This window comes from Zootoca vivipara, chromosome 12, assembly GCF_965207765.1.
Source record: "Zootoca vivipara chromosome 12, rZooViv2.hap1.1, whole genome shotgun sequence".
Taxonomy (NCBI): Eukaryota; Metazoa; Chordata; class Lepidosauria; order Squamata; family Lacertidae; genus Zootoca; species Zootoca vivipara.
Window position 1 is genome coordinate 528,145 of NC_142595.1, and position 11,658 is coordinate 539,802.

At 46.1% G+C, this 11,658-nt stretch overlaps 1 protein-coding gene across 1 annotated transcript in view; it reads left to right on the top strand.

The window, feature by feature from the left end:
- The window catches only part of GLTP (glycolipid transfer protein), a 30,519-nt gene extending 21,663 nt beyond the window's left edge, over positions 1-8,856 (top strand). The window contains exons 4-5 of the mRNA XM_035134853.3: positions 459-609; positions 7,878-8,856. Coding sequence (XP_034990744.1) covers positions 459-609; positions 7,878-8,060 — 334 coding nt within the window. The 3' untranslated portion in view covers positions 8,061-8,856. The remainder of the gene's footprint in view (positions 1-458; positions 610-7,877) is intronic.
- Positions 8,857-11,658: the final 2,802 nt, after the last annotated feature.

Below are 11,658 nucleotides of genomic sequence, written 5' to 3' on the forward strand. Positions count from 1 at the left end.
GGGACCAGAATGGGGCTGGGCTTCAATCCAGCCGGGGTCTCAAGAGGATTCCAGCTGCTCAGTTTTCTCTGCTATGAAGGAAGCTGTGCTGCTATCATTTTTTGGGAGGGGGGGGTGGTCATTGGCTTGTTTCTGTTTTTGTCTTAAGATGTATTTTGCATTTTCATTTTGTGTTTTTCTGTTGTGAACCACCCTGGTGGAGGGCGGCATACAAATAACAGCCACTCCCATCAGCCTCAGCTAGTGGAGCTAGTGGAGCTAGTGGTCAGGGGCAGTGGGAGTTCTAGTTCACAACAGGCGCCACATTGGTCACCCCTGTTTTAAGTGATGAAAGGTTAGGGTGCTGTGTTTCATGGCTGTGCCTGGCAGGTGCCTCACAGTGACTGAGTCCATTCAGCCCCCTCACAGGGCAGGTGTCTCCCCCCCCCCCGCCTCACCTGCCCTGTTTCTCCTCGCAGGGGCCTGAAGTTCATCCAAGTTCTGCTGCAGAGCCTGTGTGATGGCGAGAGGGACGAGGAGAACCCAAACCTCATCCGGGTCAATGCCACCAAAGCCTATGAGTTGGCACTGAGGAAGTACCACGGCTGGATGCTACAGAAGCTGTTCTTGGTGAGTGCAGCTCACAAGAGCCACCCAGCTGAGCCAGCCTGATCCCAAGGGGCTCTGTACATCATGCCTAATTTTATAAACTTCCTGTCGTGTCACCTCTCACTCACCTTTTCTCTAAACTACAAAGCCCCAGTTACAGGTAGGTAGCCGTGTTGGTCTGGTGTAGTCGATCTCTCCTAGACAATGACAGCTCTCTTTCTCAAGCTCTGGGAGGAAGACCTTTCATTGCCTACAGACAGCCACCCAATCTTAAACAACTCCTCACCCACAATAATACAACCACCAGACTTAACATGGGCACTGGTACCAGAGCCTGCAATAAACCCAGATGCCAACTTTGCTGCCACATACACCCGGACAACACCATTACTGGCCCCAACAACAACAACAAACATACGATCTCAGGTCTATTTAATTGCGCATCTTCTAACATTGTGTATGCCATCAAATGCCAACAGTGCCCTTCAGCTCTCTATATTGGACAAACAGGCCAAACCCTATGCCAAAGGATAAATGGACATCAGGAATCACAAGACAGAGAAACCAATAGGAGAACACTTCAGTCTCCCAGGACATTCTATACAAGATATCAAAGTAGCTGTCTTATTACAAAAGAATTTCAGAAATAGACTGGAAAGAGAAGTTGCTGAACTGCAATTTATCACCAAACTTAAAACCACGGAGAAACCTGGTCTAAATAAAGACACTGGTTTCTTATCTCATTATACACAATAAAGCTATCTTTAGCCATCTCACCCCTTGCTTTTTCTGTGGGACCAATTGCAGTCATAAACAGTCGTGAATTCTTCCTGTAAGACCAAATGCAGTCATAAACAGTCTGGTTCCCACCACCCTTCTGAGTGGTGCCCCTCCCCACCCTCTCACTATATGTGGTGACTTCTGTTTCAGTGTATCTGAAGAAGTGTGCATGCACACGGAAGCTCATACTAATGACAAACTTACTTGGTCTCTAAGCTGCTACTGGAAGGAATTTTTTAATTTTGTTTCGACTACAAAGCCCCAAACACTGCAGCCTTGTTTCATGGGGGAGTCACTCCAGCCTCTTGATTGTTTTAGTGGCCCTTTCCTGAACCTTTCCCAGTTCTGCAGTATCCTTTTTTTTTTGTGGTGAGGTGGCCAGAGCTGTGAGGTAACCAGAAATGATAGCTGAATAGAACCACCTTATTCTGAAGCAGTCTATCTTTGTATGCCAGCTATGGAGGTAGGGAGAGCTACAGGAGATGCCTTCGTTGTGGATTTGGCCCAGAATGGTCTGTTTGGCCCCTGTTGGATGCTGACATAGATGGGTCTTAAGGAGAATCCTGATGGACGTCCCTTTGCTGACTGTGCTTCAGGCTAGGAAGGCTAATAGCTACTTACTAACCTGTTCTCAGTGTAGAAATCTAACCCAGCGTTATACCTGTTTTGCGTTTTGAAAGAATTCTGCACTAAAGTAACCTGAGTCTTGCACCAGGAAAACAAGGTGAATTCTGTCATGTGCACCATTTTTTCCCACCTGTGTGTGTATAATTCTGCTAGTCACTAGGAGGGGCGAAGCAGCACAAGGCGCTGAGGGCACAACTCATGGAAATCCAGCTCCCCTCCTCTCCTTCCCCACTTCTCTGGCTTCTGAGATTTTAGCTGTTGTTCTGCACATGCTTTCAAGTCTGTCTTGCTGGTCATGAGGACTGAAATTCTCACAACACTGTGTATCCATTTGTGTGCTCACCAGTTGCAGAACGCAGACATGCCCAAACATCCAGGAGCAGAGAGTTACCTAGATTTGCATTCAACACTGACGTCAAACTCTACATATATTAAGTAAAATAGAAGCATCATCACCCAACCCCCCCCCCCCAGCCTCCCCCCCATCTACTTCTCTTCCCCTCTTCTTCCCAATGTCTCAACAAATGAAACTGATTTGTAAAAACGATAAATGGGAAAAATATGAGAGAGAGACATTGCACATACTTTTGTAAATCAAGAAACCTTTAATAAAAATACTTTAAAAAAAAAAGTACTCCCCTCTTGTTATGTATTAGTGTACAGTGGTACCTCTACTTACGAATAACTCTACTTATGAATGTTTCTACTTACGAATGGAGCTCTGTGCGCCATCTTGGATGCGGTTTAGATAGGATTTTTTCTATTTACGAATTTTTAGATAGGGTTGCTTTGACTTACGAATTTTTTCTCCCAATGCATTCCTATGGGATTCGACTTACAATTTTTTTTGACTTACGAATGTGTGTTCGGAACGCATTAAATTCGTAAGTAGGGGTGTTGTTGTTGTTGTTGTTTAGTCGTTTAGTCGTGTCCGACTCTTCGTGACCCCATGGACCATAGCACGCCAGGCACTCCTGTCTTGCACTGCCTCCCGCAGTTTGGTCAGACTCATGTTCGTAGCTTTGAGAACACTGTCCAACCATCTCGTCCTCTGTCGTCCCCTTCTCCTAGTGCCCTCCATCTTTCCCAACATCAAGGTCTTTTCCAAGGATTCTTCTCTTCTCATGAGGTGGCCAAAGTATTGGAGCCTCAGCTTCACGATCTGTCCTTCCAGTGAGCACTCAGGGCTGATTTCCTTCAGAATGGATAGGTTTGATCTTCTTGCAGTCCATGGGACTCTCAAGAGTCTCCTCCAGCACCATAATTCAAAAGCATCAATTCTTCGGCGATCAGCCTTCTTTATGGTCCAGCTCTCACTTCCATACATCACTACTGGGAAAACCATAGCTTTAACTATACGGACCTTTGTCGGCAAGGTGATGTCTCTGCTTTTTAAGATGCTGTTTAGGTTTGTCATTGCTTTTCTCCCAAGAAGCAGGCGTCTTTTAATTTCGTGACTGCTGTCACCATCTGCAGTGATCAAGGAGCCCAAGAAAGTAAAATCTCTCACTGCCTCCATTTCTTCCCCTTCTATTTGCCAGGAGGTGATGGGACCGGTGGCCATGATCTTGGTTTTTTTGATGTTGAGCTTCAGACCATATTTTGCGCTCTCCTCTTTCACCCTCATTAAAAGGTTCTTTAATTCCTCCTCGCTTTCTGCCATCAAGGTTGTGTCATCTGCATATCTGAGGTTGTTGATATTTCTTCCAGCAATCTTAATTCCGGCTTGGGATTCATCTAGTCCAGCCTTTCGCATGATGAATTCTGCATATAAGTTAAATAAGCAAGGAGACAATATACAACCTTGTTGTACTCCTTTCCCAATTTTGAACCAATCAGTTGTTCCATATCCAGTTCCAACTGTAGCTTCTTGTCCCACATAGAGATTTCTGAGGAGACAGATGAGGTGATCAGGCACTCCCATTTCTTTAAGAACTTGCCATAGTTTGCTGTGGTCGACACAGTCAAAGGCTTTTGCATAGTCAATAAAGCAGAAGTAGACGTTTTTCTGGAACTCTCTAGCTTTCTCCATAATCCAGCGCATGTTTGCTATTTGGTCTCTGGTTCCTCTGCCCCTTCGAAATCCAGCTTGCACTTCTGGGAGTTCTCGGTCCACATACTGCCTAAGCCTGCCTTGTAGAATTTAAAGCATAACCTTGCTAGCGTGTGAAATGAGCGCAATTGTGCGTTAGTTGGAGCATTCTTTGGCACTGCCCTTCTTTGGAATTGGGATGTAGACTGATCTTCTCCAATCCTCTGGCCATTGCTGAGTTTTCCAAACTTGCTGGCATATTGGGTGTAGCACCTTAACAGCATCATCTTTTAAAATTTTAAACAGTTCAGCTGGAATATCATCACTTCCACTGGCCTTGTTATTAGCAGTGCTTTCTAAGGCCCATTTGACTTCACTCTCCAAGATGTCTGGCTCAAGGTCAGCAACCACACTACCTGGGGTGTACGAGACCTCCATATCTTTCTGGTATACTTCCTCTGTGTATTCTTGCCACCTCTTCTTGATGTCTTCTGCTTCTGTTAGGTCCTTACCACTTTTGTCCTTGATTATGGTAATCTTTGTACGAAATGTTCCTTTCATATCTCCAATTTTCTTGAACAGATCTCTGGTTTCCCCCATTCTATTGTTTTCCTCTATTTCTTTGCATTGCTCATTTAAGAAGACCCTCTTGTCTCTCCTTGCTGTTTTTTGGAAATCTGCATTCAGTTTCCTGTATCTTTCCCTATCTCCCTTGCATTTTGCTTGCCTCCTCTCCTCCGCTATTTGTAAGGCCTCGTTGGACAGCCATTTTGCTTTCTTGCATTTCCTTTTCCTTGGGATGGTTTTCGTTGCTGCCTCCTGTATAATGTTACGAGCCTCCATCCATAGTTCTTCAGGCACTCTGTCCACCAAATCTAAATCCTTAAACCTGTTCCTCACTTCCACTGTGTATTCATAAGGGATTTGATTCAGATTGTATCTTACTGGCCCAGTGGTTTTTCCTACTTTCTTCAGTTTAAGCTGGAATTTTGCTATAATAAGCTGATGATCTGAGTTACAGTCAGCTCCAGGTCTTGTTTTTGCTGACTGTATAGAGCTTCTCCATCTTTGGCTGCAGAGAATATAATCAATCTGATTTCGATGCTGTCCATTTGGTGATATCCATGTGTAGAGTCGTCTCTTGTGTTGTTGGAAGAGAGTGTTTGTGATGACCAGCTTGTTCTCTTGACAGAACTCTATTAGCCTTTGCCCTGCTTCATTTTGAACTCCCAGGCCAAAACTTGCCAGTTGTTCCTTTTATCTCTTGATTCCCTACTTTAGCATTCCAGTCCCCTGTAATGAGAAGAACATCCTTCTTTGGTGTCATTTCTAGAAGGTGTTGTAGGTCTTCATAGAATTGGTCAATTTCACTTTCTTCAGCACCGGTAGTTGGTGCATAAACTTGGATTACTGTGATGTTAAAAGGTCTGCCTTGGATTCGTATCGAGATCATTCTGTCATTTTTGAGATTGCATCCCATTACAGCTTTTGCCACTCTTTTGTTGACTATGAGGGCCACTCCATTTCTTCTACGGGATTCTTGCCCACAGTAGTAGATATGATAGTCATCCAAACTGAATTCGCCCATTCCCTTCCATTTTAGTTCACTGATGCCCAGGATGTCAATATTTATTCTTGCCATCTCATTTTTGACCACATCCAGCTTACCTCCATCCATGGTTCTTACATTCCAGGTTCCTATGCAATATTTTTCTTTACAGCATCGGACTTTCCTTTCGCTTCCAGGCATATCTGCAACTGAGCGTCCTTTCGGCTTTGGCCCAGCCGCTTCATCAGCTCTGAATCTACTTGTACTTGTCTTCCACTCTTCCTCAGTAGCATGTTGGACACCTTCCGACCTGAGGGGCTCATCTTCCAGCGTCATAACTTTTATATGCCTGTTGTCTTTGTCCATGGAGTTTTCTTGGCAGGGATACTGGAGTGGCTTGCCAGTTCCTTCTCCAGGTGGATCACGTTTAGCCACCATCTTGGGTGGCCCTGCATGGCATAGCTCATAGCTTCTCTGAGTTATTCAAGCCCCTTCGCCACGACAAAGCATTGATCCATGAAGGGGAAGTAGGGGTACCCCTGTATATAGTTTTCCCTCAGGAAACAGTTGTTTTAGGAGGGAACTTTAAAAACTATAAACAATTGTTTTAGGAGGGAACTTTAGGAGGGAACTTTGAATTATGTTTGATACATTATTTGAGCCACCCTCTATAAAAGCAGGCCAGCTCGGCAATGCAGTTAGTTCTGTTCTGGCTTCCGAATAAAGAGCTTCTTAAAGAATCGCTGTGTTGTCTACCCACTATTTAATACCTCTTTTTTTATATCTTTTTTTCTTAAACAAGACAAAACAGTGGATCATCCCTAAGAGTATGCTGGTCTACTCTCCATGTTGTACAACATTTATTTTCCACTGCAGTTCAGGTGGGGTGGGTGTTTAACTCCAGGTGGTTTTGCCACACCTTCCGTCGTCTGACTGGGTTGGCATGTTGGCCATTTTTCCTGGGGGGGGATGAGGGAGGGCAGCCCTGGGCATTGGTCTTCTGGGTGAGGAGGGCAGAGATAACTCAGGCTTCATTCACACCAGACATTGAAAGCACAGTCATGGCTCCCTTCAAAGAATTCTGGGAACTGTAGTTCATGAAGGATGCTGAGGGCTGTTGGGAGTCCCCTGTTCAACCACCAACCTGGCTTCACATGGAGCTCTTCAAATTATAGGCCTCTGAGGGGGATAGGAATCTCCTAACAGTACAGACTACAGCTCCCAGACCAGAATCCTTTTTTGGGGGGGTGGGGAGCCATGACTCTTGAAGTGGTCTGAGACTGCTTTAAATGTAGGATGTGAATGAAGCCTCACTCTGAACATGACAAATGAGTGCAAAGCTAAAGAGAGGGATTCACATCCTCTCCAAGTGTCCTGATTTTCCAGGGAACATCCCAAAATTACTGAAGCCATCCCAGTTTCTGATTTGGTCCTGGAATGTCCTGCTTTTTCTTTTTCCTCCCCTCCACATCTAATAATTAAAAGTGGTGTGTGTTTGTGGGTAGGTGCAAAAGCAGACAATAAAATTCCTGCACCCAACGAAGGAAATGGTGAAGCTGGCATACGAAGCCCTGCCTATAATTTTGAAGGAAAAGGTCACCAATCCATGTTAAATTCTTTACTGGCCATGCTTCAGCAGCTGCTTTAGGCTTGGGGGTGGGGGTCGGGGTGGGGGAGAGAAGCCGACTGCATACCTGCCAAGTTGCTGTCAGAGAAATAAGGGCCGGAAATAGCAGAACGGAAGTAGCGCTGCCGCCATTTTGGAACTGGGCAGAGCAGCATCAAAAGACGCTTCTGAGCATGCTTCGCCCAGTTCCAAAATGGCCGTCGCACCAGAATAAACCGGGGGAAAACAAAAAAAAAACCCCGTTTTTTCAGCTAGGAACAGCTGGAAAAATGGGGATTTCCTGGGGAAAACGGGAGACTTGGCAGCTATGGCCGACTGGCTCCTCAGAGAGAGAACTTTTGCCTCCCTTTCCTCCCCCCCCTTAAACTCCCCCCTCCTGCGTCCAGCTAGCCATCTCCTTCCACACACACACCCCCCACACGCTCCTTGTCCCTCCAATGACAATGGGCAGATCACTGTCAGTTTTTCATACTGGGTAGTAGATTGCAGCCTTTGAAGTTGGACATGCCTGATCTAGTTCAACCTGCTGTGATGTGGGAATGTGCAGCTGTCCCATTCGGGGATCAAACCTTCAACCTTGGCGTTATCAGCACCCGCTCTACCAACTGAGCTAGCTGGAGTTTCTTGCTTCGTGCGACTTGGGTTTATTCTGCCTCTCTTTTGTCCTCACCCAGGGCTCTGTGTATGCTCTCCCTTACAAATCGGATTTGCTGAAAGCCCTGGAGAAAGGCAAAGAGGTGAAGGAAGAGGAGACTTTAGAGAAGATCCACCAGTTCCTCTCCAAGGCGACACCCGTCCTGGATGCAATCTACGAAATGTATACAAAGATGAATGCTGAACTGAGCTACAAGGCTTGACCAAGCCGCCTCTCTCTGCCCCACCTTGGCCAAGAAGGCCAGATGTTCTCCTGGTCGCTGTGAGCAGCCCCTCCGGCTGGGTCTCAATCTCCGGAGAAGCTCAACATAGAAATGCATTTCTACCGAAACTGAAGCAATACAACCTTGAGATCATCTCCAGGATCTTCCTGAACCTTTTGTCCTGGTCGTTCAAGAGCTTAAAAAGTATTTTATAATCTTTATCTAACAGATTTATTTATAACCAGTCTTGGGAAATGAGGGGCACCTGGCAATAAAGCTTAGCTAACTGGTACTGTATTACACACACACACCTACTATTTGTACTTTATAATCTCTGTATATTTTGGGATTCCTGTATAGTTAGATGCCTTGATGGTGCAGCAAGTATGGCTGTTTGTACCTGGTTTTTTGGTGTGCTGACTGAATTAGGTAGGTATTTCTCCACAACAGATGCCAGCAAAGTGTGTGTGTGTGTGTGTGATTTGCACAAAGAAGTAATAATGAAATCCAGCCTTCAATTACCTTTCCTGAGTGGCATTTTTAATCTCACCAGAGTCAGAATCTTTTCTCTCTCCTTTTTGCAACTGTTTACTTCAGGGATAACTTCTCACTCTTTGAACTAGTTGCAACCTGCCTCTTTTCCCCACTTTCCCCATTGTTGCCTTTTCAGATATATTGGTTTCTGAGGCACAATAACCATTTTAGGCCTTAAGTGGATCACTGCACATCCAAGCCTTATATTTTCTTTGAGTAGCAACAGAGAAGACAAAATAAAAAATAAAGTCTGATGTGGGGAGATGTGTGTCTGTGAATTTATTTGTAGAGTTGCTACACTCCTTGGTAGCAAATTCCACTGCCGAGCAGCTCTTACTATCAGGAAGTTCTTCCTAATGTTTAGGTGGAATCTTCTTTCTTGTAGTTTGAATCCATTGCTCCGTGTCCGCTTCTCTGGAGCAGCAGAAAACAACCTTTCTCCGTCCTCTATATGACAAGATGAATTTTAACAAGGAGAAACTTCCTGACAGTAAGAGCTGTTCGACAGTGGAATTTGCTCCCAAGGAGTGTGGTGGAGTCTCCTTCTTTGGAGTTCTTTAAGCAGAGGCTTGACAGCCATATGTCAAGAATGATTTTATGGTGTTTCCTGCTTGGCAGGGGGTTGGACTGGATGGCCCTTGTGGTCTCTTCCAACTCTATGATTCTATGACTCTATGCTCTGAGCTGTGCCTAGAAAGCCTGGGGCAAGCAGGAAACCACTTGGATCTGTGCTTTCTAGGCAGAGGGCAAGTGGAAGTGTGGAAGATATGCTTGAGAAGGTTTGGGTCAATTCTTAGAAGGAAAAAGGGTGGGGAGAATCACACTGCCAGTGGTTAGGGGTTGGGCTTTAACACTTTTGGTGACGGCAAAAGCAGGGTGCATGATGTTAAATAGCAGGAAATGAATCAATATAGAGAGAGGGAGAAATGCAAAATTAAACAAATTTTACATAATTCTCACCTGCTGCACAATTGGGCTTTCCTTGGTGCAGAATCCAGCCACTATGGTTATTGAGAGTATTTGTTTTTTGGCCAAAAAGGCTCCTGAAGTGAGTTACTGGTACGTACCGGTACATTTACAACAGGACGCTCCCTGCCCCCAGGCTTACAATGTAAAAAAAACCATGGCACACAAGGGGAAAGGGATTGGGAGGGAAGAGGAAAAGAAAAACCAAGCTCAGGCACCAGTTTCTAAAGAGCCTTTTATTGCTATAATGAGGAGGCACCTGATGGAGTTGGGCTTTCAGCAAAGCTGGTGGCAGGAATCTCGCTTCCTGTATCTCCATCTGATGGAAAGGCTGCCCCAGGTGACAGCCGAGGGAGAGTATTGTGTTAATTTGTGATGTACAATTTTGCCATTGCTGGGTCAGGCGAAATGGTTGCTTAGCTCAATACAGTATTCAGTCTGCTGGCAACAAACAGCCTTATGTTTTGTGGAGATTTCCATCTGTCCTCTGAGAGCCCCAGCCATGATGGAAGTCTGCTGTCCCTGAATGTGGAGGGTGGCGCTGTGACTGTTGACAGTTCTTTGCAGTTCTCCAAGCATTTGTTGAAGCCATGCCTGTTGCCGCCCACTGTAGCATCTTGGTGCTTCTAGATCCACAGTTGGAGTCTCCATGGAAATAATTCCATTTATTGACCCACTGCGGTGCTCTGACCAATGGGCAGGCTCTTCCCTGGACTCAACTCTTGGGTCCCAGACTCTCGGCCTGGCGCCCCTGACACCCCTAGTGCCTATGGGTAAGACGGCCCTGACTGTGGCATCTGTCACAGTGCCAGTTCTGCTGATCAAATCTGTCAGGTGGGTGTATATGGGGGGGGGGGATGCCATCCTGCAGGCAAACTGGTCCCAAGGCATTTAGGCCTTTATATATGACAGCAATGCCAGTGTAGATCTCTTGAACACAGGGGTTAGGTGCTGGCAAGGCGTCACACCTGTCAGCATTCATGCTGCAGCATCCTGCACTAAACACTAGCTTCTGGATCAAGCGCAAGGGAAGCCCCACATTGAGTAATCCAGCCTTGAAGGAACCAGTGCATGAACTCCTATGGCCAGGCTCTCCCAGTCCAGAACTTGGTTGTAGTTGTCAAACCAGTTGCAGTTTGAAAACAGCACTTCTACCCACAGAGGCCACCTGAGCCTTCCATGACTGAGCTGGATCCAGAAGCACCCCAGACTGGGAAGCTGCCCCTTTGGGTAGCTAGTTGCTAGTGGGGGGCAGGAATGCCACACTCCATAACACTTGGGGGAGGGAGCAACCCAGTGAGCCTGCTCAGAATGCTGGATGGCTATGGGAGTGGAGAGGAAATCTGGAGGAGGAAATGGAATTCCCTCCTGGAATCCTGAACTGGAGCAGCCCACTGCGCTGCAACATTTTGTTGCAGGCGACACTTGTCCATCACTCAGGTACCTTTTCAAGCTGTGTTTATTTTTAAACACTGCATCATTTTGTTTTGCATTCTTTGCCAGAGATTAGAAACCAATGTAATGGGGCTGTGAGCCACCTTAATCTCATCATCTATGTAGCTTTGCCCTACTTCAGTGGGTGGCATGACCAATGTCTTCCATGGGCTAAGAAATTCTTCCCTTGCAGAGTTCTAGCCCATTGCCGTCCCCAACCCCATCCTGGCTCAGAAAGTAGCATCAAGGGATACTCTGGGTGTGTGCCCACAAGAGCATTTAATTGGAGCCAAGCCTTTTCATGGCTCGATGGAGATATCGGTTGCCAACCTGGTGCCCAGAAATCTCCATGTAGTTGCAATTGGACCTGTGACAATAGCAAAATGCGGGGAATTTCAAACACTGACCACAGATGCATATAAATATATTACAATAGTGGCTGCCCTATTTCCAATCACTTTCCTAACAATATTGACCATTAAATCTGCCTTTTACAATGCTACCTCAGACTGGGTCCATGCTTTCACTAAGGTATCCCCCACAACCCTAAGACCTCGGGGCAGCTGAGAGGGGCAGCAGGTTGGGGGCCTGAAGAGGGTGCTGCCTGCTGCCTCCCTCGCTTCCCCCCACTGCCTGCTCCTCTCCAGTCTCCTCTTGTCTCCCC